This window comes from Balaenoptera acutorostrata, chromosome 13 (genome assembly GCF_949987535.1).
Source record: "Balaenoptera acutorostrata chromosome 13, mBalAcu1.1, whole genome shotgun sequence".
In the NCBI taxonomy this organism is placed as follows: domain Eukaryota; kingdom Metazoa; phylum Chordata; class Mammalia; order Artiodactyla; family Balaenopteridae; genus Balaenoptera; species Balaenoptera acutorostrata.
The window spans coordinates 63616729-63643329 of NC_080076.1; the positions used below are offsets into that span (position 1 = coordinate 63616729).

The following is a 26601-nucleotide window of genomic DNA, read 5'->3' on the forward strand; positions in this document are numbered from 1 at the left end:
ACAGGAAATTCCCTAAAAGAGGAAGCAGTCTGGCCCAAGCTTCTACCTGGTTCCTCCTCCCCAACCCAGGGCTCTGCCGACTGTTGTTTGTCCAGAGAGAACGTGTGTCCAGCAGCCTGGGGCTCCCCCGGCTGGTCTGGCAGAGAGAGCCCATGACCTTGAGAGGCAGCTCCATCCCTCCTGGAGCCGCCACAGAATCAGGCCGGGGTGGTGCTGTTGGTCAAACGATGTGCAGCATCCAGGCCTGAGTGGGACTGGGGACCGTGGGGCCTGACCTAGGAGGTCCCCACGGCAGGGACAGCACTCCCTCTGAGCCCGTGCCCGGCAAAAAATGGAGTAAGCTTTGCTTTTGTTTGTTTCGGTTTTATTCTTTTCCCTAAAAGTCACTCAGGCAATGTGTGGATAAGGATACTCAGCCTTCCTGGGGTACGGGGGGGCAGTGAGGGGACAAACGCTAACCACTGAGCCACTCAGCCCAGGAATCCCAGAGACAGAGAAGAGTCAAACGGAACAGCATCCCTATCTCAGCCTCATTTTCCTTCAGAACTTACACACCTGTTTTCTGGAACGTGCTGGTGTCCACCCACACTTGGGGCAAAGCCAGCGCTCGGCTCAGATTTCTAAGGACAGGGTCCTGCACGCCCCCCAGAACACAGTGTACGTCCATCAGCATCCCAACATGAGACACCGGCACATTCACTGAAACAACACTCACTCCAGGATGGAAGCCAGTGATCTGCCTGGATTCCTATGTCAATATATTTCGCCGGTCAGAGCCGAGAGCAGAGATTTCAAACCCACCCATTTCCCGAGAGGACCAAGTGAAACAACCTTCCCTCTCTTTGCAGCAGGCGGGTCAGCGACAGCCGCGTGAGGGTCCCCTAGGCTGCTCCGCCTTTTCTTATCTGGTGTTTATGGTCCCAGGGCTGCTGTCTTGTTCATTGACCAGCATTTCCATTTGCTCTGTGGACGACAGGCCACCAGGCCATCTCACGACCCCAGGAAGAGTGAGGTGGACCTAAACCTCAGTAGTGACCACAGGGAGGGTGTGGAAGGAGGGAGCAGACATCAGAACCTCTCAGAGGTAAGAAGGAGTCTCTGTCTGGGTAAGTCAGCGGGTACAGGACAGAGTCTGGTGCGGGAGTGGTGTCCTGCCTGACCACAGCTTCCCAAGCTCCCCCAGCACCGAGGGATGGGATAAACTGAGGCAAAAGGATTGCTCCTGGTGTGTAATCAGACCTTCACAACGTCCGCAGAGGTTAGCAACAAGAAGAGGCACCGGCTCTACAATCAGGAAGACTTAACTGTCACTTAGTCCTGTGTAAAGAAGTCACTTAACCCTCTGAATGTTCATTGTTAGCTACTTCCAGTATTTTGCGTACGTTTAGAGAGGTTTGTGTGGCTGTGAGCTTGTAGAGATAGATCAGGGCATAAGAAGAGCCAGGAGGAACTGTTTCCACTTTGTTCATTGTGGATGACAGGTTTCCAAGGATTCTGATGGGAAACCCAAACAGGTCCTATGAAATATGCCTGATACAAACTGTTGCTTTATCCAAGCAAGGATGTCTCAGTCCCTAGCTAAGGTGTTTGACTGGCTGGGCTGCGGGAAAGACATTTTATAGCAGCTAAAGCTACATAAGAGCTAATTTCAGACTCTCACGATGCAGAGCAAATGAGAAATCTGAACCGAGGTTTGGGAGTATCTGTTAGCACAATTCTCCAAAACATTCCATTCTGTAGACTCAACATCCAAATTTTATCTCCCTATCAAACAGCGTGAATTTCCTATTATTCATCGTGCTGTCTGCACCAAGACTTGAAAGCTTTCAGTGATCTATTACACAGTTCATTTGCTCATGTCATTAATGAAATCTAAAACGTTCCGGCGGGTACTTTGCATTTTGTATAGAACAAGGTGCCAAGGTTACCACCTGGGAATTCGGGGTTTCAGTTCATAAATTCTCTGTAGGACCTGATCTTTACCACTCATTCAGTCAAAGACTGTTTATATTAAGTCCTAGGGACCTGACTTAGTGAAGATGGAGATTACAAGTCAGAAAATCTTTTCTTCCAGAAATATTTTGAAGGAAAAAAGATGAAGGATTACATCTTTTTTTTCTAGAAGAAAAATAGATCTGTTCACCAAATACTTATTAAATGATGTCATTGTGCTTGAATAAAAAAAGTTTCCTTTCCAAGTTGGAAGTCAAAGTCCTAGGTAAAGCTCTCAACAGACTAAGAAATGGAAATCACCTACTTTTGTTATACACACTCACAATACACACACATATACTCTCATACACACACATACACATAGACACATACACACGTATGCATATATTAATCTATAGCTTTTACTCTGAGTTTCGAGTATACCCAAGATATTTCGGCAGATCAAAGAAAACAGCAAATTTGATCAATTGCATGAGTAAAGTTTAATGAAACTGATTATATGATATCACATGGATGTAAAAGCCTCAGATGTAAGATCTAACTTTTCTTTCGATTGTGTGGGAGTTATAGACACTTGTTATGGACTGAATGTTTGTGTCCTCGCAAAATTCAGCTGCTGAAATCCTAACCCCCCAATGTGATAGTATTAAAAGATGAGGGCCTTTAGGAGGTGATTAGGTCATGAGGGTGGAGCCCCCATGAATGGGATTAGTACCCTTATAAAAGGGACCCCACAGAGCTCTCCTGCATTCTTTCTGCCAGATGAGGACACAGTGACCAGACGGTGTCTGTGAACCAGAAAGCAATCCCTCACCAGACACTGAGTCTGCCAGAGCCTTGATTTTGGACTCCCAGTCTCCAGAACTATGAGGAACGTTTGTTGTTTAGCCCCCCAGTATGTGGTGTGCTGTTATTGTAGCCTGAAAGGACTAAGACAGTATTTAATACATTTTTAGTAAGAATGAAGGAGACCTCCATCTACTGTCCTACAATGAGATATGGCCATCTCCTGGCAATGGGTTTAAACAGAATCTAAGTCAGAATCCTGGTCATCCTACAGGTGTGTGCTGGAAGCCAGGACTTTATTTGGACTAAAGATAAAACCATGCAGTTGGCCTTACTCATAACACAGCAGCTTTCTCTACTGGTGCCTAAGGGGACACCTAGTCACCACGTCCTTGCAAATTTTGATCCCGAATAGTCACATCCCACTAGGCTAGGCTGCAGATGTGAAGATGATCCCTGGGTGGCAGGGCACCAAGCCTTGGTTTCCAGTTGCACTCGCTGGTACGGAGCTGATAACCACTTCAGAGTGTTGGAAAGTTTAACAGAGATGATGCCTACACAACACTGTCTACAGAGCTTTTTTGAATATTCTTCCTGTCATTATTGATATAATAATTCTCACCAAATGGTGGCAAAACAAATTCAGTAGTAATAAATTCCCATCTCACTGAACTTATTAGGTGTACATTCAGACCTGGATGTTGACAAATTCCAGTTTAAAATTCCCATTTCCAGTTCTTCTGCTTAACTTCTCTGTGTCTCGCATAACCATGTGCAAAAGGAGGGAGAGGGTCTCTCTGGGTCTCGGAAGCTCCGAGACCCAGACACGAATGTGTGATTCTGGGACCTAAGTTTAACTCTTGCTGCCCCCCTGCTTCTGGGAAATTGAGGGATGGGAATGAACATTTGCCGATTTTACAATTTGAGAAAGAAACACAACGATGTCTTCATCTAAACAAGGCTTTTAAAGTGGGGTTCAGGGACTGTGTTGTACTTTTGAATTCCCTAAACCTGCATGTAAAGTTTTTTTTCTTTATGTGCGTATGTGCATTTTTCTGGAAAGCAAGTCTATTACTTTCATCAGATTCTCTAAGGATCTGTGACATGACACTAACCCTTCTCCCCCCAAAAAAATTGTCAGCCAAGGATTTCTAAAGAATCATAATTGTTGATTAAAGTAATAATATTATGAATAATAATAGTGCTATTTTGGGCTTTCATAGAATAAATCAATGCCAAAGAGAAAATCGGAATCCAAGCTTTTTAGTTTAGTATCAGTTAAGATGGTTTAGTACTGGTTTCTTAGTTCAGAAGGCAAACCTGGGGTGGAGGTTTATTTGGGAAGCCCTTCTGGTAAGTACAAGAGGTTATGACCAGTGAGGGATGGAGAAGAGAGACACCCAGACAGGTGTCCTGTCTACAGGTCGCTGCCATAAGGGGTTCCTGGAAGCTTTTGCAGAAGCCTATGCAATGCCCTTGGGTTGTCCCCAGGACTGAGCAGGGAGGCGGCAGCCCTTGCCCATGACTTCTGCTGCTCACTGATGCTTCTGGGCCTTTCACCTCAGGCCCCTCCAGCACTGCCTGTGCTGGAGCGAATTTCCAAGGGGCAGGAGGAAGCCGCGGGGTGACAAGCAGAGAGCTGCAGGCACTAGCTGGAGAGACAGCAGCTGTGGGGTGGGCTCAGCCACCTGGACGAGACCCGTTTCATAATCCATCTTCTCCCACGCACCATGTCCAAGTATTCACCAAGCTGTGATTTCAGACTGTATTTCGTGAAACACACTTGGTTCACATCCTCTCTCTCATATTCAATGTCACTGTCTAATTCAGACACTCGTAATCGCCCTCTGAACTCTTGCCATTACTTTCTAGAGGATTTTCTGGCTCATCCTCTGGTCTGTGTCGCTGCCCACAGGATGTTTCTAGAAGCACATCCAACATCTTCCCCAGGCGTTACATCCTTCAAAGGCTCCCCGGCACTACCAGGTAAGAGCCACACTTCTGGTCTTGTCCGCAAAGTGCTTCCTGATGCATTTTCACTGTCCTCAGTTTAATTTCCACGCTCATTTGTGCCTCACGCTCCACCTCTGACAGGCGTACTCCAACGAAGCCATCCTCCAAAACCCTGCCTGGCAGCCCCTGAGGTCAAGCTTTCACAAACAACTCCCCCCTCCCCCGACTAGGTAGCCAGGCTTCATCTCAATCCCACCCCCCCATACACACTGACCCACCCTTGCTCTCCTCCACTTCTGTGCATCTATCATTATATGGTATCTGGTACATAGTAGGTGCTCAAAAAACACCCTCAAATGATTGCACTAAAAGGAAGCATGAACTCACCATATCATCTTTAACGTTTACGTGTTGGTATTTTCTATCAAACCAAGACCTCCCCATCCTCCCGCCCCCCAGCCCCCAGCATAGTTATAATAATGCAGGCGCAGCAAACACGTGTGGACCCAAAGCATCATTAGTGCTGGCATGGCGGGCTGTAGATGAATGGGAAGCAGACTCACATAAACCTAAGTTCTCATCAGACCTCTGACACTCACTAGCTGTGTGATCTTGAATAAAATACTTAACCACTCTGGTTTTACTTCGCTCATTTGTAAAATGGGGATGGTACACACATAGATTATATGACTTCTTCCAACTAGACCCTCTCCTTTCCTGTAACAAGACTGTATATCCTGGCCATTCCCGTGTGATTGCAGGGCACCCCTGTAGGAAGAGCCTGCTTCTCTGACCATGACCTTGGAGTTGGCCACGTGACCTGCTCAGGCACCTGAAAGTAGCAGAAGTGGCTTGTGTCCCACCTGGGCACAGCCTCTAAAAGCCATGGTGGCTGTAGCAGTTTCTCCCCAGATGCAAGCAAGGCATCCACCAAATGAAGGCCCTGGTTCAGTCTGGATCCCAAAAAGAAGAAGGCACTTGGAGAAGATCCACAGTCAATCCAGCTTTTGCAGCTGATGTTTAATATGAGCAAGAAATAAACCTCTGGTCTCCTAAGTCACTGAGATACAAGGTTGTTAGCCAGAATAAGCTAGCAGAATCCAACTCTAGAAATGTTGTGAGAATTCCATAAACGAGATGAGCACTTAACAGAGAGTGAGGCCAGCGTATGAGAGATTTGAACAAATCTAAGTGCCTTCCCATCACGTTTGCATCTAGCCCAGGCGTGGGCACAAAGCAGAGGTTTGAAAATGTTCAAGTAAATGAATAAATAAATAAATTGGGCTTAGTTTTAAACACCAAAGCACAGAAATATCCTTTACTTCCAGTCATTTTCTGAATATAGATTATTCTGACAAAAATTTTGTATCATAATTTCCAAATAGCTTGCTAAAGTTTCTAGAAATATTTATATACAGTCTGAAAAAATTAAATAATTTAGAAGTTCATCTTGTGGGAAGCTAGCACAACAACAGGGTAAGTCTTTTAATCACAACATATGCACTGTGTGCATTTATATGCAAAAGTACTGCTATTTTAAAAGCTACAAGTATGACAACACACAACTACAACCCAACTAGGACCTCCCTGGTTTAACTTGGTAGACCACAAGATTATAGTAATGGTATGATTTGAATTTAATGTTTTTTCCTTTCTATGTGCTTCTCAGATAAGTAATATATAGAAATGCTTGTCTTGCTTTAAATTAATAGGTATTCATATTATCCACTTTATCATACAGACTTAGGAACTTAAAAATTTCAGAAAAATATAGCAGAAACTATAGAAATTAATATCTTTGTTTCTATCACAATTGATTTCACTTAACCATCTCATTTCATGGATGTGAGTTTTCAAATAGAAAAGCATATCATAAAACCATCCTTGGAGTCTACCTTTCCATTATTTCTCAATATTTCACATAACATTACCTAAAGAAACAGCATTAATTTCAATTACACAGTGAATGAATTATACATAAAGCTGGAGGATAAAAACAAATTTAAAAATTGGCCTTACATTTCCCAAGTAATTAATTCATGCTCCAAAAGAAAAGGCCAATAGAAATTAAAATGCATCAAGAAGGGCAGAATCCCTGAAAGTAGGGGCGAGGCCAACAGAGAAATGACACACTAATATTTATTTAAAAGGCCATTTGTTTATCAAACATTTATTAAATGCCTATTATTTGACAATCCCTGGGCTGGCACTAGAGGTTATAAAATAGTAAGACACACATCCTGCCCTCAGAAGCAAGGGTCTAGAATAAGACATATAGGTACACATAAGATCATGAACACACCTGGTGGCTTCGTGACAGGAGGTGACGGGAGACAGGGAGGGAGCCTGAGGGTGGTGGCTGAGTGTGTGGGGAAGGTCCGGGAGGAGGTGGAGGTTGGGTACCAGTAGGTGCTGTGTCCTGAAGGGACCACAGACACAAAAGGGGGAAAACCAACGAAACAGGTGCAGAGACACCTGCTAAGCCTCCCTGCTTCTGCTGCCACAGAATCGGGTCCTCAGGTGTGTCTCCCTTTATCCAATCCTTCACTTTGCTCACCCGGGTGGGTCAGGTGCAAGATGCCTCAGTGAACAAGACGGATACGGCCCTGACTGCACGGAGCTCTTGACCTTAGTACCGGGATCCCATCATGGTGTCAAACTCAGGGCAGGAGACTCAGCAGTTAGAGGAGAGAGACTCGGGAAGGTCAGGGAATTAAGTAACTGTTCACAGGGACACACACACTCAAAGCCCCTCTGCTCTGAGGCCTGAGCCAGCTCGACCTGCAGGCTGCCCCGTCCTCCTACAAGCTGCGATGTACTGATAAGAAGATGCTGGGGCCCTGGTTTCCTGCCTTCTGCCCACGCGCTTCCCCATCAAGGGCTCTGTCAACTCTTCACCAAACGTCTGATCAGTAAGTATGTGTCAGGCATATCAAGACAGACCCATCCTTCATGCCCCAGAGCGGGAGAAACACAGGAGAACAGCTGCAGTAATATTTACCCAGTACCAGCAAGGAGGCACGTGCAAAGTGTTACAAGAAGAGGTGAGAGCAAGCCTTCAGGCAAGGTTTCACAAAAGCAATGATGTCTAAAACTTGATGGAGGCGGGGAGCTCCCCATAGAACAGACAGTGGGGTAGGGGAGCCAACAACAGACAGGCGGTGGGAGGCTGCCCTCCGAGCACCACCAAGACACAGCCACGCCTCTAGAATCATCTCTACACCAGGGAAAAAATCCTAGGGATAACTGTTTCATCAGAGCAGGCTGCCTTCAGGGAGACTTTTTTATTTTTTTATTTTATTTTATTTTATTTATTTAATTTTTTTTTGAGATCTATATTTTAAAATAGTCTTTGAAGGGGCAAGATATTTCATTCCACAATCCAAGCAGAGCATCAAATAAAATCATGTACAATCGGGTGAATACTAGTGTAATCTGAGGTGCTGTGCTGCTTGTAGAGATTTATTAAGAATAACTACCTTGCTTTTTAAGTAAATAGGGGTGAGAAAGCAGTAGAAGATGGTTACTTTGAAAGAGGCATCGATAAGATTTCCCCGAGAGCAGGAACCTTATTTCTGTTGGCAGGTTACTGTGCACAAGCCCACTGACTCGCTGAAATATTTTTTCTCCAGTGAAAAGTGTAGCTTAAGAAAGAGAAGACCCCGTGCAGACCTCGCTCACAGCTTCCTGTGAGGACACTAGCGCTTTCTGGTGGCTCCACTTCCGGTCCCCTCCTGCACACACAGCAGAGGGACATGCTCCTGGCCCCTAAGTCAGCACAGTGACTTGCTTTGGGCCGTAAACTGTGACTTGTGGTGACAGATGCAACTTCCAGGTGGAAACACTTAAAATCCAGTGTGCAATTCCCCAAGTTCTGCTTCCATGCTTAAGCAAACTCAGAAATATCATGTCAAGACAGAGGTGTCGGGCTTCCCTGGTGGCGCAGTGGTTGAGAATCTGCCTGCTAATGCAGGGGACACGGGTTCAAGCCCTGGTCTGGGAAGATCCCACATGCCGCAGAGCAACTGGGCCCGTGAGCCACAACTACTGAGCCTGCGTGTCTGGAGCCTGTGCTCCGCAACAAGAGAGGCCACAACAGTAAGAGGCCCGCGCACCGCAATGAAGAGTGGCCCCCGCTTGCCGCAACTAGAGAAAGCCCTCGCACAGAAATGAAGACCCAACATAGCAATCAATCAATCAATCAATAAATAAATAAATCTTAAAAAAAAAAAAAAAGACAAAGGTGTCACAGACTGAAGCCAAACAGTGACACACCTTGCACAGGCAACCTCCCCACGAAGTTGTCTGCCTCCTCCTCAGATTTTGCACAAACGAGAAAGAAGCATTTGTTATAAGAAGCCACGGGGAATCTGGGACACTCCCTGGCTGATACGCTTGCTTAGAACTTGCAGAGTATCAGTGCAGGGCCAGGGCCAGGCCCACCTCCATCACCATTACCTTGATGAGTGAGTGACTTAGGCTTTGGAAATATTTATAATCAAAAGTTTAGAAAATCTGCAGGGAAACGTGAGCTTTCTGAATGAAATAAAAAATGTTAGGCACAGATATTTTTCTCCATAATGAGAACAAAAACAAAACAACTGAGTCTTCTTTTGTTATGCAGATAGCAATATCTAGGACCAGGTGTGGAAGGGGGTCTTGAGAGTGGAAGGGGGTTTTGGGAGTGGCACCGAAGTTATAGGAACCTATATCCTATATCCTATATCCTAACCTGAGCCCTAACCCTAACCTTAACCAAAGTTATAGGGACCTGTATCCTATACCCTAACCCTAGCCCTAGCCCTAGCCCTAGCCCTAACCCTAACCCAAGTTACAGGAACCTATACCCTTCCTATGTCACGAGCACTCCTCTGATGAAATCGAAAAATAAACTCCTGATATCACCCACAGAGAGCAATTGTTTGCAAGGTGAACATAACACATTATCATGAATTCAGCCATATAAACTGTGACAATGTGTATTTATTCTGAGACGGTGTATATAATGGCACGGTTTCTGGGAAGGAAAGGGCTGCACACTGTCTCATCGTAAGTGTTACAGGCAGGCTCAATCCCTAGATCCTCCCTTGGATTACAAAATGTACAGCAGAGGACATCTTTGCTTTCTTTTTCTTGGAGAAAGCTTTGAGGTTAAGCTGACTCAGTCACTTTTTTTTTAGATGTGACCACTTTAAAATACTCAGCTAGCCAACAGACTGATGGGCAAACTTCAAAGGACATAGTGCTGAAAGGATCAATATCTCTTACAATGGCTCTAAAGAAGCAGATAGCTTCATTTAGGATATAATTGGAATTCCCTTTAAGAGAAAGACAAGGTTAAATTTGAGAAGAAATTAAGCAAGGCCATATTTAACGGCACTGCTTGACATGGTCTTTGCAACTGTAAATGCACAACAACCCCATAGATCAATATCTGCTCTGTATTTTAAGACACTTGATGCAGTGCAGGGACGGTTCCCCTGCCCTTAAATGAGGCAACACTGGACAACATGGGAAAACACAGGATGACATTTTAAGATAACATCTAAAAACAGGGATGATCTCTAAACTAAGACTACAGTTCAAAACTATAGCGTACCCTTAAAAATATTTTTATTTGTACATCTATTTGGAAGCATACCCATTTTAGAGAGGCATTATAATATGGAAATTTTACTGTCTGGCTTTCTTCAAAATGTTCATAAAATGAGAACAGCCGAAAAGACTTGAGACTAAAGATTATGTCCCCAGGGCTACAGGGATAAGAAAAATAAAACAACACAAAACCAAAGAAAGCTATAATTCAAGCATTCAGTGTGGTTGGGTGTAGAAATCCAGGCAGACCTTCAGTTGAATGCAGGTCAATATGCGTGGCTATGACTCTCTGGGTAGCTACTTGCTTTTCTTCTGGTTTCTTTCCCTGTGAGATGGGGCCCACAGTCTACAGTGTGGGTCACAAAGGATGGCCAGTAGCCAATCCTGCCAGCTTCCTGTTTTTGTAAATAAAGTTTTTTCGGAACACAGCCATGCTTATTGTCTGTGGCTGCCTTCTGCTACAACAGAAGAACCTGAAATGTGGCCTATCCACCCAGTAGAGTAAAAGTTTGCCAGTCCCTGGTCTGTGGGGCTGTTGTATGGACTGGAAATGATTGGCACACGGCAGTTGTTTTCATTAAATCGTTATTCAAGTAAGCAAAAGGTTAAGATCATGCAAACTAGGAAGCATATGTTTCAATTGCCAAATCCTGCAGATCGATGAATCCTTAACCATCTTGGAAGAAGCTCTTGCCTTGAGTGCTTCACTCAGGAGACAGCAAAGAATCTCAGCCTGCACTTTGCTCTACAGAAACATGACTCAGGATAAATGCAGATTAAAAGGACACTGAGATACCATTTCTCACCTAACAGATTGGCAAACAAATCTCAAGTTCGACAGCGTGTTCTGTTGGCAAGGCTCTGGGGAAACAACTGCTCTCATCCATTGCTGGCGGGGGGTGCAAACTGCGGAAATTTTAAGGAGAGAAACTTGGCAATGTTTAGCAAAATTCCATAAAAACTTATTCTTTGATTGTACTTGGGAACATATCCCTCGGATATCTGGCAAAAATACAAGTGTGCACAAGGTTATTCATTTCAAGGTGTTTTGCTAAGAGCCAAAGGCTGGGAACTGCCTCAGTGTGCATCCTTGGGATAAATAGCTGACTCCAGGTCCAGAATACTGGGTGGGCTTGATAACTCCAGCTATGCTAGAAGGACAGAAACGATAAAGGACCAGGTGGCCTGCGTCAAAGGACAAGAAGTCAACATGAAGTTGCCCCCAATGGCAGAAAGGGAGCGATTTGAGTTTACATGAAACAGAGGGTAGAATGACAAGGTAAACAATGCCACAAACAGACACATCCAGACAAGACAGCGGTTCTACAAGACAGCTGAGCTGGTTTCCTCGGAAGCCAGGAAAGTGAAGAGAAACCCAACGAAGATGGGAGGGAATCAGGGGACACGATCCCAACACAGAGGCTTGAGATGTGACAACAGAACAGAATGTGTGGTGACCGCAGTAACTGGCCTTATGGTGGTGACCACTTCACGATGTATAAAAATATCGAATCATTATGTTGTACACCTGAAACTAATATATTGTATGTTAATTATAACTCAGTCAAAAATATTTTTTTAACTTTTTAAAACTGAAAAAATTAAAATGGAATGTGTGGGCTTTAGGAGCATGCTGATTCAAACCAGTATCTGTAAGATGACATTTTTGAGATGATCAGGAAATGTAAACATTGACTGGGTATTAAATGGTGCTAAGGACTTACTGGTATTTGTATTTGGTACCACTGCGGCATCATGATTCTGAAAGAAAACATCCATTTTTTCAGAGACGTATACTGACTTAAGTAGGGATGAACTGACATGATATCTGAGATTTTCTTTACAATATTTTAGCCCCCTCCCCCCTAAAAATGGGCAAAGCAAGTATGGCAAAGTGTCCTTGAAGCTGCGCAATAGAAAACTGATGTTCAATTTGCTATTTTCTCCTCTGGTTATCATTGACATTTTTCGGAACACAAAAGAAGAATCAAGAGAAAGATGCTTTGGGGAAAGGTTTCACACAAGGTGAAGCTGCACATGATATTCCAGCCTTTAAGTTGATCCATGAGATCTGCCCATCCCAAGCCAACCTCCTCCGATAACCTCAAGGACTACCTGTGGGAACTCACTGGGAGATCAACAGTGACAGTGTTGACAGGATGTAAGGATACGGAGAGAAATAAATAAACCTTTGAGTCAATTAAAAATGGTACCAGAAATGCTATCACAGTCAGCCTGGTAATGAGCTAGCTGTACTCATTCGCTACTGGAGAAATAATGCATTTTAAGGTATTTTATTATCCCTTTTATATGCTCTCAGCACTCTGTCAGCTTGATCAATACACATAAAAACACATTTTCAATATGATGAAAAGAACTAGTCAAAAGCTACCTTTAGAGTAAAAAAAAAAAAAATCACTTTTCTCTCTTTCAATAGCTGTATCGACATTGCAAGTTCACTATGAGATGCTAAATGCCCTTTATGCTGCCATTAGGCCTATATTGACCCTACCTCCACATTTTCTGATGTTATAATGAGTATGCTTTTTCTCTTCTGGTGTAGAAATGCTTTTAGCGAAGAGTGACACGATCTCAGCCTTCCACTTTGAGCTAATAAGATTGGACAATTTTAATTATTGCAAAGATATCAATATAAGTATAAATTTCTATGTACTAAACCTGTAGAACTAAATATAACACATGACATCAGAAAGAGTTTACTCTCTTTTCTGTGATGCTCTAATTCTACAATTTACCTTTCACACTATTTCACAGTTGAAGAAGCATTTTCACATAAATTGCTCCATTTAATCTACATTTTCACTCTGTGTGCAGGCAACAATGTCATAAAGCAAAGGTCTACTTTACAAGGAAACTGAGGCTCAAAAATGATGACTTACTCAAGGGCACAGTCACTGGAGTAATGGTGGCAAGACCACCAATTTATAGTCAATGAACTGCTTGGAATAAAATAGGCCATGAGTAACCAAGCCCTGCTTACCTTTCAAAGCCGATCTGTCGGAATGTCTTTTCCCAGGTTGAGCCTGTAACAGAAGGAAGGGATGTAATTAATGCACGTCAAGGATTCAGTTTTGCCCTGATTTTGCACAGCCTGGTAGAGATTTGCTTGTACATCTAAGCAGAACGACTGTCTTTCCTCAAAGGCATCCCTCCCCGCCTCCCCAGATGGCCTTTCAGAGACCAGCCCAGATGAGTGCACACCACCACCACCCCCGCCCCCGGTAACAGAGCAGACCAATAAATCATTCTCTAAAAGTCTACATGTGTCCCAAGCAGAAAAATGTGTAATACTCTCCTGTTAAAAATAATGAAATATTAGCAGATGGTAAGTTGCACTCTGCAAAATTCAACTTTTAACTTCACGTGGCATTTGGAAAGCTAGAGGGCACTTTGACATTCCAGTCCACTAGACACCATGGCTTTACCTCCTCAATGTTGAAGCACAGGATTTACATGTATTTTTTAAGCTGAACATTTTAATCGGAAGTCTCCTGAATGTAAAAACGCTGTTTCCAGTGACACAATTTGACGACTAGTGTATCCAAGTCCACAGAAGAATAGCTGGGTATAAAAATAATTTTCTACAATTTTTCCATGAAATAATTCTTCCCTACATCATAAGCGTTAACAATTTTCTGAGTACTTTATGTAAAGAAAAGTGCTCATTTTTATCAAAGACCATGTCAATAAGAAGTCTGCATTCATAAGAGGTAAGGGTTCTGCTAACCCACACTTTGACATCTTCTTGATGCTCAGTCAGTGGCAACAATACCTTGATTTCAGTAACTGTTCAAGTAGACACCACTGCCCCCCCACCCCACCCCCCCAGCCCTAAATCCATGAGCTGTGCTATGTACTAGTGGCGTCAATAATCACAGCAGATAATCACTACCTTTCTGTACAGTTTAGTCTTGCAAACAGGAAGTGGTGAATTCAGCACTGGGTCTCCGGAGGCAGTTAAAAGCCACCCTGCTTCTGTTCCTCAAGTCACAGTAAGCCAGGATGGCACTTATGTTTCTTTCTTGAGAACTCTGCCTCCAGTGCTTTATTCTCAGGTGGACAATCAGTGCCTCCTAGGCATTAGATAGACTTTCTGGAAAGACAGGAGATTATACAAAGTAGTTTCCTGGGCCCTCTCTGAGGACTAAGCTAGTCCCAAGGGAGCATGAATGTGGTGATTTCACTAAGGGACTTGGGTTCCTTCTACTCGGTTATGATGGAGCATTTTAAATAATTGCTATAAATAATGCAGGACTAAATTTGGGATCAGAATTACACACACATGCGTACACACATAAATTTAAAGCAGATCAGGTTTATCTCCTCGGACGAAGTTACTCTTGCCCAGTTGAATTCCAATAGGCTTTGCTAAGTAGGAGGAAAAGACCTGGAATTTTAGTTAAGCAGCCCAGGAATTTCTGATGGCCCCTGAATCAGGGGAGTGGGCCCCATATGAATGTCATCTGTCCTCTGAGTCACATGCAAAACAATGGAGAATCCCCATCTCAGGAATTCTTGAACAACGGTTATCCTGCCCCTGAATACTAGCAATTAAGACACTGCCCAAGAATATACAACCTGAATCAGAAACCACGCTGAACTCCAGGACAGCTGGCAACAGTCTGGCCCAAAGTCAGAGGTGGGAGAGATTAAGAGCCTCACGCCAAGTGAGAAGCAGACAGTCTGTGCTCAGACCCAGTGGGGAGGGTCGGGGTAGGGAGGCATTTAGATGCTACTCTTCTTGACTTCTCTTGCTTTCACTGAGAAACAAAGCACCTTTTAACTTTTTCCACATTTCCATTTTTTCCCCAGATCTCAGCGCATTCTAAAATTGATTTTTTAAATAGACTCCATTTATTATCAAGGTAAAATAAAAATAAATGATTTTGCTATACTGCACATTCAGGCTCTTAAAACACAGAACTTTAATTAAGAAATAGGTTCCATTTTCATATTCCTGAGAAAAATAAACTTATTCAAAAAGGGCAGAACAGGGCTTCCCTGGTGGCGCAGTGGTTGAGAATCTGCCTGCCAATGCAGGCAACACGGGTTCGAGCCCTGGTCTGGGAAGATCCCACATGCCGCGGAGCAACTGGGCCCGTGAGCCACAATTACTGAGCCTGCGCGTCTGGAGCCTGTGCTCCGCAACAAGAGAGGCCATGATAGTGAGAGGCCCGCGCACCGCGATGAAGAGTGGCCCCCGCTTGCCGCAACTAGAGAAAGCCCTCGCACAGAAACGAAGACCCAACACAGCCATAAATAAATAAACAAACAAACAAATAAATAAATTTTTAAAAAATTAAAATTAAAAAAAAAAAAGGGCAGAACAAGGTAAAAGTTTTGGGGTCAAGACTTCCAGTACTCCTTAAAATAAATATTATTAACCCACTCAACCAAGCACAGTGGAGATGGGGGAACACAACTTCCTTCCTGTCACTAGATGTCAATTTAATTAGTAATTTGAGCATCTTATATACCATAGGTGCATCATTGTTTGCTGGTGATCCTCTACTAAACATCTTAATACATTAGGTATGGGACTGAATATATTAAAATATGGTTTCTGCCCTCGAATACCACATACTCTAGAGGTTTGGGTTTTTGTGTCTTTTGTGAGCACTTAGTCATGGGGAAAGGAGAAACACAATAAATGGAACAGACATATCCAGATCCTTTGGCACCAAGAATATTTTTGACAGCCCATTATTCAGTTGCAGGGGAATTCTTTTACAGCCATTCACCATGTTTTACATGGTAAAGTAATATTATTCTCCCATGCCAGAGCAGTCCAACACAGAGAGAAAAGCAGAGAAAACAAAGTTGCTGGCAGACTTCCTTGATTCAACACTTTTTAAATGAGATTTATAATATGAAGTCTAGAACACGTTACAGTCTTCAGGTGAAAGCAAAGGACAGCAACAACGAAAAGAAGGGAAATGTATAGCATAGAGAAATGGATACAATTCACTAGAGGGGTTGTTCCTTTCCAATGTTAGATGAAGTAGTTAGAAATAATGCATTGCATTCTTCACTTTTAAAAATTAGTTACCAAAGGGGGAAGGTGAGGGGAGGGATAAATTAGAAGTTTGGGATTAACATATACACACTACTATGTATACAATAGATAATCAACAAGTTCCTACTGTATAGCACCAGAAACTCTACTCAGTATTCTGTAATAACCTATATGGGAAAAGAACCTGAAAAAGAATGGATATATGTATATGTATAACCGAATCACTTTGCTGTACACCTGAGACTAACACAACATTGTAAATCAACTATACTCTAATATAAAATAAATTTAAATCTAAAATAAATAAATAAATTAAATTAATTAAATAAGAATTTCCCTTGATAGCATTGGCATCTCAATGACAGAGCTGACATCTGGAGCAGAGGGAGGGTAACTGAGTCCAAAAGCTGGAAACAAACCCTGGGCTAAATGTCACTCCGTCCGCAGAGCAAGTTCCAGTGTCTCATCCATGTGTGTCTCAGGTGACAAAATATCCCTTAACATCCTTCAGCACCAACACTCCAAGTGGGAACTGCCGTGCCCAGAAGTAGGGCATCTACTCCTGGAACGAATCGAATCCATTGACAGCTACTCCTTTACAAGGTGAACCAGGCTCTGTGCATCCATCCTCCCTCTCCTCCCTCTTCCATCCCATGTTCCTGCTGGCCTCAGCAGCTTCTAAGTTCCCATCTTTCCGCAAAAGAAAGCAGTTTTGGAGACGTCCTTTCTTTGGGAACTACTTTGCCCCAGCCAATAAGCTGCTTCTGCGGGGCCCAAGGCATCCTACCTCCCACCCTGGCCATGGGGGCAGGGGATCTGGGCATCCTCGCAGCACCTGTCTCCTGGTCACAGGTGACCAGATGTGCATGTGATGGGCTAGGTCAGGCCAAAGTGGAACCTTCCCCAGGCAGGTAAGAAGCTCTTTTCCTCACCTGTCGGAGAACCAAGGTCATGTGAGCCCAGCCCTGACAATGTTCCCAATATGATGGCTACGGGGAGAACACTGTGTAAGAGGAAAAAAGGGGTCCTGTGCAGAGGGAAGCCAGGAAAGAGGAGAGGGGGCTGCTGATGGCATCCCAGGGTCTGTTCCCAGCAGTTCTTGGTGTCCCCACCTTCCTGCCACTCCCGTTACAGGAGAGGAAAATCTGTGTTGTTTCCTCCAGTGCTAAGTCTAGTTTCAAGTCTGACATTTGTATCTCGAAGAGCACCACATATGAACAAGAAAAATAAGATTTTAACAACACCTTGAACATCAAAATTTTAGGTGGGAATAAAAATATTTTTAAGAAATTCCAGCCTTTTAAAACCATATTTTAAATTAAGAGAATGGACGTTCTCCCCCAAATTAACATAGCAATAGAAACATGTAAGCCAACACAAGGAAGGAACCTAAGTGTCATCCACAGGTGAATGGATAAAGAACATGTGAGATAGATAGATAGATAGGTAGATAGACAGATACACAATGTAATATATATGTGTATATACATACAATGTAATATTACTCGGCCATAAAAAAAACAAAATAATGCCATTTGCAGCAACATGGATGGACCTAGAGATTATCATACTAAGTGAAGTAAATCAGAAAGAGAAAGACAAATACAATATATCACTTATATGTGGAACTGAAAAAATGATACAAATGAATTTATTTACACAACAAATAGATCCACAGACACAGAAAACAAACTTATGGCTACCAGGGGGAAGGGGGGCAGGCAAGGGATAAATTGGGAGATTGGGATTGACATATACACACTACTATATATAGAATAGATAATCAACAATGTTCTACTGTATAGCACAGGGAACTATATTCAATATCTTGTAATAACCTATAATGGCAAAGAATCTGAAAAAGAATGCACACATATATATATATGTATAACTGAGTCACTTTGCTGTACACCTGAAACTAACACAACATTGTAAATCAACTATAATTCAATTAAAGAAACCGGATTACACTCACCCCCTTAACAGGTGCCCACTTACACATATCAGCTAATTTAATCAATGAGGTCAGTACTATTATTATCCCTCTTTTGGGTGATAAGCTGAGGGGTTGGGGATTCGGGACTGCAGACCCAGCGCTTTATTTAACTCCCTCCCTCACTGCTCTGTCCAGCATGGGGGTCCTGTCCTTGTCTCTCCTTCCTTCTTCCTTTTCCTCCTTCCTATCATTTGTCTCTTGCCCAGATCTGGTTATAATATAGATTCAAAATATTTCATTTTTAGCTCCACAAAGTTTTGTGTGTCTGGTTATTAACTTAAGAAGCACAAAGTGCCTACAGCAGACGTGCTGTGTCATCAAACCCCTCCTCTGGAACCCGCGAGCTTCTTACTGCGGTAATTTTGTTAAACACTCAGTACGTCCAGCAGGAGCTCAGTCTGTACAAATATACATAGATATGTACCTGATACATGATGGAGCAGGGCTAATTATTTTTTATTTCATCTAATTTTTCTTTAGTCGCGGTTTAAAACCACAGGGCTTTGACTGTTACTTGAAACCAGCCATCTGAGTTCTCCCAGACCGACTCTGGTCGTCTGTATTTTTTTAGACAAATTACTCTGGGGTCTTTATAACACCAAGGGGTTTTCCACAGCTCCCATTCAGTTTGTAATTTCATTTTTTCATAAACGTTATTGAACATGCAAAAATCTCTATCTTGATGTTGTAAATTGGTTACTCACTTTGTTATGTTTCCTCATTGATTACTTTTATCAATAATTTTAAAATCAACTCCTTTGTTGATTTTTGTTGTACAAATTCTAGTTTGTTGTACAATTTCTAGTACAAAAATGCAACTATAAGTTTCATAATGCAGTTGGAAAACTGGTGGTCAAATGAGGCACAGATTTTTCTCCTAATTGAACAGTTTTACACCAAGTGTGTCCCAGACATTGACAGCCACTTGAACTTGGACCTGCACCTCTGCTTTTTCCAAAATAATTAGCAGAAAAGGACTAATAATACATGGGAGTGGTAGATTTTTGCAGCATATTCCTATAAAAATGGCAGCATTTTCATATATCATAGGGGCTGCCAGGCAGCTGAACATGGGACCTGGCACAGAAATTGGTGATGAAACAGTCAAATACCAGGAAATGTTACCACTTATGAGCTTTCTGGCAGAAGCTTCATTGACATTATTTTTAACTGTTTAAAGGAAAAGATTTTCCTACCCAATCGAAGAGTCAAGATTTTACCACACATTGAATGTTGGACAGAATGTGAAATTCTAAGAGGAAAATAGATTCTTCTCAATTGACTAGTAGTGATATTTTACTTTGCAAATGTTAAGATGCTCTTGTGTTGAATTGTACCTGAACTCCATCAAACCCCAGGAATGGCTGCTCTAATGGGTGATGTGTATCCAAGCAATGCAATTTTCCCAGACAAGGAGCAATTTCAGCATTTTGGGTGAAATGGTGAGATCTGCAAAATTCTCTGAGTCCTAATTCCCAGGTGATATTTATCATTAGTGAGTTAAAAGTAACTGTAAAAGATAAGGATAAGGGAAAAAATCTTTACCATCCCTTAATTAATACTTTTTATATTAAAAGACCTATACAGGTATATTTTTTGAAGCATCATTTTTGCCTCTACCTAATACTCTCGTTTTGTTATGTCCATTATCCCCTGCTCTGATCATCAGTATCCAGATGACATTGCTTTAATCACGTAATAATGTATAACGTAACTCTTTCTGTGCCAATAAATATGGACCTGTAATCATTTTAATGCACATAGAGTATTACATAATTTAATAAAATGCAAGTTCCTTATCAATTGCTGGTGCTATACAAATTACATCTACATTTTTGCTATTACGTATAGCAATATTTTGAACACCTTTTACATGTATCTTTTAACACTTACTCAGTTACTACTTTAAGATAAATTCCTCAAAGTAGAACTATTGTATTGTGATACATCACATGCAAAATTATGATATAAAAATTTTTACCCTCAAATTTTATTCAAATACATATACTTGATTGAATTCAATTTTATGAATCTTTTTATCTTTTATAAGACATTTTATTTGAACTTATATTTTCATAATTAAGAATGAAATTAAACAAATGTTCTTAGGTTTATATGCAATTTTAGTATTTTCTTTTCTGAATTGTCTATTCATGTTCATTGCCCATTTGTCTGTTAGATGTTTGTCTTTGTCCTATTGATTTGTTAGAACACTTTATATATTAGGGCTAATAATCTCAAATGTGGCATGTCTGCAGCAAATACATTTGCCCCTTGCATTAAAAATTTCATAATTAAATTTCAAAATTTAATCATGTATTTCCCTGAATAGAACTGATGAATGTTTACATTATTAATTGATTTCTACCATTTTAGCTTTTCAGTTTTTTAATTTACATATTTGTCTTCCCAATAGGTGAGAACAAATATTAAATTGTTTCTTTGATCTTCATGAATCCTTTAATATCCATATATCTGAACTCTAGGAGGTCTTAAATGAGCATAACGCATGTTTTGTGCTATTATCTGAGTTGACTAGTCAGTCTGAAAAATACCCATGACCAGTATTCACTCTTTGTAGAGACTAGGACAAGCCTCTCCACAATCTTCAAGCCTGTTCACAACTATGCAACACTCTCTTCTATGAGTGGAGGATGCAACAACATCCTAAAAGATTTTGAAAACTTACTTTCAAATTACTCTAAAATGAAATGTAAATCCTAAATAATTAACCCCTCATCAAATAATGGATTTCTAAACATAATTATTGGCTATAGCATTTCTGGTTGAAGATTAGATCTGATTGGCAGTCAGTAATGCTTCTCCCACCAACTTCCCACTATAATAGCTATGGACACACTGGTAGAGAGAAACACACACACACAGAGTAAATCTATTTTCCAGAATCTCAGAGAAACTTTCACATGTAGGTTGGTTAACTGAATAGTGAAACTCAACTTGTAGGGTTCTATGTGTATGTCTCCCATGGAAACCAAAGCAGCCTTAAAGGAGATAAAAGTATGTTTTATTCTCTCCCCAGTGTATTAGCCCCAGTTCAGAAACACAAAGTCCATACAAACCAGAAAGTGGGCAACTGCACCTTCTCTGACAAGGATGCGTCTTTCTTTTGCTCCCAACATCATCACCCTCATTATCAATATCATCAACATCATCACCATCATCATCATCACCATCATCATCATCACCATCATCATCACCATCATCACCATCATCATCACCATCACCATCACCATCATCATCACCATCATCACCCATCACCATCATCATCACCATCACCACCACCATCATCATCACCATCACCATCACCATCACCATCACCATCACCACCATCACCATCACCATCATCACCATCATCACCACCATCACCATCATCACCATCACCATCATCATCACCATCACCACCATCATCATCACCACCATCATCATCATCATCACCATCATCACGATCATCATCATCATCCCCACCTTCCCCTGCCCTCCTGCCTTCAACACCTTTCCACCCCCAGTCCAAGAGTTTGTGTGTGTATTTGTGTTTGCCTAAGCATGCAAGTATATTTGTGTTTGTGTTTGGACGTGTGTGGGGTGGGATGGGTGTGTGGAGAGTGATGGGCAGGGAAGAAGGGAATCACCCCTCTGTGGCCCAGTGTCTTTTGGGGACACATAGTCCTCATCAGTTATAGGAAAAATTATAGGAATAGTTGGGGTCTGAAAATCCCTGGCAACTACCCATCCTGAGTGCTGGAAATGGACTAAATACACAATAATTAGAAAATGTTTATATACACTGTTTATATACAGTGGAATAGTATGTGACACTAAAATTAGATTTTTGATAAAAAGCAATGAGCTAACTGAGATTCCATCCTGCTCATTCTTATATGATCTTCATGATATGGTTGGAGATAGAAATTTAATGAGGTAAAGACCTATAGGAAAATCACTGAATAAGTGGGAAATCACCAGAAAGTGTTAAAATCGGCAGTCTGCAGTCCACCTAGGGCAGTGCTCAGCTTTGGGGATACAGGTGGGGCACAGTGTCTGACAGCTCACAAACGGCCCCTTAGATGGGGGCCTGATTTTAGCAGGAGACCAAGTCAGAGGCTGTCCCTAATGAGGGTGTTATGTCACCACTTCTTCATAAGCTAATGTGTAATGCACGTGTACTTTCTAGGCCTCAAATATAAAATTTTACATTTCAGAGTCGATGATACACAACTTTTATCCTTTCTTAAGCTAGCTTGTGATTTCACATACTTCAAATAGATTACACCACTGGTGCTAATTTTCCTCTATTGCAGGGTGTCAGTTTTCTCTGAAAACCAAAAATGAAGCACCCCAAATTTCAGCAGGACAGATGGCAAGAACTCAGCTTTTGCAGCGAAATTAACTTTGGCCCTGACCCCCTACCCCACGACTTGTCATGCCCAGCTATGATGTCATGATGTGTGATGTCACGACGGCCAGCTCCAGGTCTGCAGCTTAGTTGAGGCATCTCTGAAATGAGGATTGAAGCCGTCTTCACACAAATACAATGAGGACGTGTGTTCAGAGCATCTGCACAGTGTCCGGCACAAACTAGGTGGTATATACTGGTAGCCGCTGCTGATATAAGGCCCCCAACCAGCTTCTCAACCAGTGCTTTACATGAACAAGGCTGTGCCTAGGAGCTGAGAGCATCAACTGTGCAGGACACCACAGCCGATTTCCCCTCTCCATCGCTCGTCCCTACACACTCACACTCACACACTCAGACACATGCACACACTACAAGGTACAGGAATAAACTTTAGCATCTTTTCTCTTTTTAATTTGGAGCATCATTATATCTTGTGCTTTGTTTCAGTTAATCCATGTTGCATTATATGCTTTTCCGTTTAGTGTATATTTGCCAAAACCCTCCCAAAATTATCTTAGGGGAAGGGCATAGATGCATATTTAGGTTAAACCCATAACTAATTTCATTTAAACTAAGTCCTTCAGAAAGAGCTTCACAAGCTTATAAAAGTATTCAGATTGGTGTTTATGAGGTTGTCCCTTAAAAATACACACGAGAACGTGAATCGCACGTCGGGGACCCTGTCATTTCTGCAGAAGCTGAAAGAGCAGTGTCCTCACGCGGAGGCCACACACACACACAGACACACACACACAAACACACACACACATACACAAAGGGAGGGAAGCAATGATGAAACGCAAGGTTGGCCAACGAGGTGTCTTAACAAACAACCGTCTTTTCTCCAAGAAAAACGTAGTTACATTCTTTTGAGAGAAGGAGGAAGAAAACCAATTTGGTTTTCTTACTGGCCATTATCTCTAGCACTTGGGCCAGTATTTCGGTGGAGGGGGCCCTGTCTCCTGGGATGAGGGTTTCACTTCGGTGCTTCCTCGGGCATCTATCACAGCATCGCGGTTCCTTGCCTGCGCTGTGGCTTCCTTTACACTAACTACAAATTCCCGTCGCCAGAGGTGTGTGCCTTGTTTTTCCTGAGGTTTTACTGGAAACAACCAAGTCCCTGTGCAGTCTGAAGCAAAGCCCTCACCCACACCCTGCTTCTGAGGAAGAACAAATGAAAATGTCACTGCCGAGTTCGCCGTGCAGCCTCGGGCACGGGGACCGCAGGCCTGCATCCGTCCCCGGGTCACACGCAGCGGAGGAGGCAGGCCGCACGCTTCCTGGACGTCTCATCTGAGCATCCTCCGTCGGCTCCCAGGACCAGGTCACGTTTCCCAGTATTGTTATCGGATTCACCTTCAACCCTCTCAGAAGTCAGGATTTTCTTTTCTCTTCTTTACTTTTTTGGACCGAGACTCTTTGAAGCTTGAGTTCTTGGCCCCAAAAAGCATCTGTGGGGGACTTTGCTCTCCACACAGAATCCTGAATTTGGTCAGACGGGGAGACTTATGGGGGAGTTTCCAGGCCGCAGACGGTGGGAGGCGGTGGTCCCCTCGCTCCCCCCCAGGCCATGGAGAGAGGCTGACGTAACAGTTCTGGGACAGCCAAGCCTTTTCTCCAGAATCATGCTTTTTACTGATAAATACTGTGAACATTACAGGCACATACAAGAACATCTGACTAATCTTCTGGCACAGAGCAGAGTCCCTGAGCTTGAAATCTGAAGCAGTTGAAAAGCCATCAATACGCTTTGAAAGATGCAGCAAATACCAGACTTAAAAAGTTGCTCTCTATATAGTATTTTCAAATGTGAAGTATTTAGTGGCACCTGACATGAAGGGTAAAGCTTTCTTGGACACATGACAGAATTCCCCTCTCACTGTGCTTTTCCAGGAGTCCAGACGGACGCTGTATGTTGCAGACAGAAGCTTTCCTGGGTGCTGATAACGCTAGCAGACAGGCTTCCTTCACTTTATTGTGTCTTCTCTCTGCTTTAGGTCAAATTGTAGATATAAAAACTGCATTTTTAGGGGAATAAAATGTTTCTGATGAGGGCAGGCGACCAATTCCCCTGAAGAACTTAGACATGGATTAATGTATTATATTTAGTCTGGGGGAGTCAGACGTTCAGAAACCCCTCCTTATTCACAATGCCCTGCCTTCCCGCGGAGGCTCGGTCCCTAAAGCAGCCCCTGAGAGGTGACCTCCCTCGGGAGGGAGTGGGGCTCTAACACAGATGGTTAGGAAAGGGAACAGGATCCCCCCAGGCCTTGGGCTTTGAGACAAACATCAGTGTTTCCATTCGACAGAAAGGGAGAGGAGGACTTGCAAGTAAAACGCAAAGTCTACAAAGCAGAGGATGGTGAGTTCTGGTTCGGGGGTGCAGGGTGACAAACGCAAGTTGTCAGAGCATGAGGTCACAGACAGCAACCTTACAGAAACAGAAGCAGAGGCCCAGGCTGCTGGGCAGGGGCCGCGTGGAATGTCACTGCCCGTGAAGTCTCGGGGAATGAGATGGACACACCCACTTAGTCCCCTGTGTCCTGATTCCTCTGCCTCACATGACCTCCTCACTCCCCTTGAGAGGGGAAGGAGTCAGAGTTCTAGTTTTTCAATCCCGAGTTCTTAACCCATGCCTGGGGCCAAACGCTATACATAAACAATGAAAAGGGGGTACTGTAAATGAACAAATGTGATGAACACAGAGCAGGTGATTTAGTCAGTGGATGGTCTCAACGCCATCACATCCTGGTGCACGGAGCCGGCATGACAACAGCCAAGAGATCCCCTTGTTTCTTAGTGACCTTAAGAGATTCGGGGCCAGCGTCCTATGGGGGCATCTGCATTATACAGGCCAGAACGTCTCTTCCCGGGGTTGTAGTTCAAAGTGGAGGAAACAGCCGGGAAGCATTTGGGATGCAAGGCGATACAAGTCTGGTCCTGACGTCTCAGGGCTAAACGTGGCCCCTTCCTATCTGTGCGAAACTTACAGCACTTCACCTTCATCCCTGCTTAATGGTTTAATTTGGATGCATTAATGGAAAGAGAGAAAAAAAAAGTCTTGGTTTGTCTTTGTGCTGACTCAAAAAGATTTACAGAACTTTGCTGAGGCTTTGGCTAACTGCGGCCTCCCAACTGCTGCTGAAAAGGTACCCATGCATCTGGCTTTATGTAAACACTCCCGGCATTTACCACAGCTACAGCGTAAGGCAGAGCCACAGAAAATATTCTTGTTTATGTGATAAGCTGGAGCATCTCGTCTGAGCGCCCCACTGAAATGTGGAGCTCCACAGAAGAAACCAGAAAACGGTGTGATAGGGACTGGGAACGCTCACAGGTAATGCTGGCGCCCTCATCGGTGTGATGCGGACACCCCCCCCCATCCCGTCTTCACTGAAGTGATTCCCAAATGGCGCAGAATCGCCCCGGATGCAAAGAAATTCTGAGTGATTTTGACCAGATTCCTACACCGTTTCCTGTACCTTCAAGGAAGACCGGAAATTTTGAACAAAAGAAGGGACAGCTCTTCCTAAATATGCTCACTGTGAACCATCATTTTGCATTTCAGAAGCTTCACATTTGGGGACCATTTCAAACACGACACAGGCAAGGAATGGGGCCCACACATCACATCTTACCTTTGAGGGTCCGGGAAGAAGAGGGTCCTTGGCAGGTTGGGAGAGTTGAGGACCCCTACCCTTCTCTTGGCCCCGTTTGCAACCAGCCCTCAGAATAGAAGCGGCTGCTCTTCCCGCCCACAGATTATTTTATTGAAGTGTAGTTGATTTACAATATCGTGTTAGTTTCAGGTGTACAGCACAGTGATTCAGTTATATACGCATATACATATATATATATATATAT

At 43.0% G+C, this 26601-nt stretch overlaps 1 protein-coding gene across 1 annotated transcript in view; it reads right to left on the minus strand.

Annotated features, from left to right (window-relative positions):
- Positions 1 to 26601, minus strand: part of PIEZO2 (piezo type mechanosensitive ion channel component 2) — a 339105-nt gene that overhangs the window by 161083 nt on the left and 151421 nt on the right. Inside the window, exon 4 of the mRNA XM_057526094.1 lies at positions 13289 to 13331. Coding sequence (XP_057382077.1) covers positions 13289 to 13331 — 43 coding nt within the window. The remainder of the gene's footprint in view (positions 1 to 13288; positions 13332 to 26601) is intronic.